This window comes from Octodon degus, unplaced genomic scaffold, assembly GCF_000260255.1.
Source record: "Octodon degus isolate 3935 unplaced genomic scaffold, OctDeg1.0 scaffold00068, whole genome shotgun sequence".
NCBI lineage: Eukaryota > Metazoa > Chordata > Mammalia > Rodentia > Octodontidae > Octodon > Octodon degus.
Genome location: NW_004524644.1, coordinates 4,889,811 through 4,891,548, shown reverse-complemented (window position 1 = coordinate 4,891,548; position 1,738 = coordinate 4,889,811). Strand labels below are relative to the sequence as shown.

The following is a 1,738-nucleotide window of genomic DNA, read 5'->3' as shown; positions in this document are numbered from 1 at the left end:
GCCGTCTGCGAGACGTCTGCGGGGCCTTCCCGCCGCGCTTCGCCCCTCCCGCGAACCCTCCAGCCGCCCCGCGGGGCCGTGTGCCGCCAGGCGCTCCCGGGGCGCGCGGGACCCGCCGCCCGCGTTTGTGAGGTGGCGCCCATTGTGCGGCGCTCGGCGACGTCTCGCCGAGCAGCCGGGGAGGCCTCCGGCTTCAAGAACTACACCTTTCTAGGGTTTTCCTTCCAGTCTGAAACGGCAGAGCCGAACTTGTGTCAAGCAGTGAGCACACGGACAACTTTCCCTTCACGCAGCGCCCCTCACGGCTTCTCCAGCCTCAGTTTTGCAGTGACCATAGTCTGTCCTCAGGCCCAGCCAGCTGGGCGCTGGCCTCCTGCTGCTACCCTCTGGTCTCCAAAAGGGAGCTGGTGTGGTCTTGCTCCTTGGACACTGCTTGCTGGTGTCTGCAATTTAATCAAGTTTATTTTATACTCACAAAGTTTGGCTGTCCTGTCGCTTTTTGATTGCTTGTTTGTGCAAGTGCTGTTCTTTCTCTTCTTCTTGGGATCCCAATTCCTTCTCGTCCCCTTCTTGTGTGCTCTGTTCCTTCTCCAATTCTTCGTCAGCTTCCTGTTTCACATTGGTTGCCATCTTGAAAGAAGGTGTGGGGTTTTTTCCTGATTCTTTAGTACTCTCATTGTCCCTGGCTGCCCTCTCTTTAAAACTCAGACGTTTTATTATTAATAGTGCTGCTATAGTAGCAGCAGCAAGTGTGGTTATAGCTCCTGCTGCCGTTGCGATGATGACCGTGACATCCATATTTTCAAAGCCAGTGTCAAAGAAATTAGAAAGTACAGTATGGCCTCGACTTTTGTCTCTCTAAAGGATCTGGCTTCATTTCAGATTACACAGGTGACAGGTTATGCCCGGAGTTCATGCCACACTCTGTGCCCCAGCAAGATTCTGCTTCCCAGCAGGCAGTTCCAGAGCTGACTCAGGATTCCATGCTGCTGCCCCTCACAGAACCCTGGGGCCGCTGGATTCCACCACTGAACTGCCTCTTCTAGCCATCATCTTTAGAAGGATGATGATTCTGCATCATTTAGATTTGTTCCTGGATATCCCGAGATTCTCCAGGGACCATTTATTTAACTGATCCCATTTATTTATCCATGATGTCTATAAAAACTGAGGCATAAAGATTTTTCAATTAAAAGGATATTTATACATCAAAGTAGGAAAAAAGTTAATGCCAGGGAGTTATGTATCATATTCCCTAAAATTGATGGGACAACATGAAAGTATCTATTAGCTATGAACAGGACAGACTTTGGAGTTCCATGAGTGGAAGTTCTAGTTCTAGGCTTACCTTACTAGTTGCAGGACCTTTCACAAGTTAGTGAACTCTCCCAAGTATCAGGTTTAAAGTGTGGTAAAGGCGGGGTGTGGGAGTACAGGCCGGTAATCCTAGCACTTAGGAAGTTGAGGTAGGAGGATCATTGCAAGTTTAAGGCCAGCCTGGGCTGCAAAGTGAGCTCACTTTGAGGTCAGCCTGACTTAAATAGCGAGACCCTGTCTCAAAAAGAATAAAGTATATTAAGATGATAAATATATCCACAGGACTGTTTTTATAATTAAATAATGTAACCATAGCCACTATGTCCCTAACACTAGAGAAAACTTTTTTTATGACTACAAAAAAGGTGCCGAGTATGGTGGTGCAAGCCTATAATCCTGGCCACTTCGGAAGGCTAAGGCA

At 48.4% G+C, this 1,738-nt stretch overlaps 1 protein-coding gene across 1 annotated transcript in view; it reads right to left on the bottom strand.

Moving 5' to 3' along the window:
* Positions 1-919, bottom strand: part of Hspa4l (heat shock protein family A (Hsp70) member 4 like) — a 97,138-nt gene extending 96,219 nt beyond the window's left edge. Inside the window, exon 1 of the mRNA XM_023719501.1 lies at positions 476-919. Within this exon, the coding sequence (XP_023575269.1) occupies positions 476-798 (323 nt within the window). The 5' untranslated portion in view covers positions 799-919. The remainder of the gene's footprint in view (positions 1-475) is intronic.
* Positions 920-1,738: the final 819 nt, after the last annotated feature.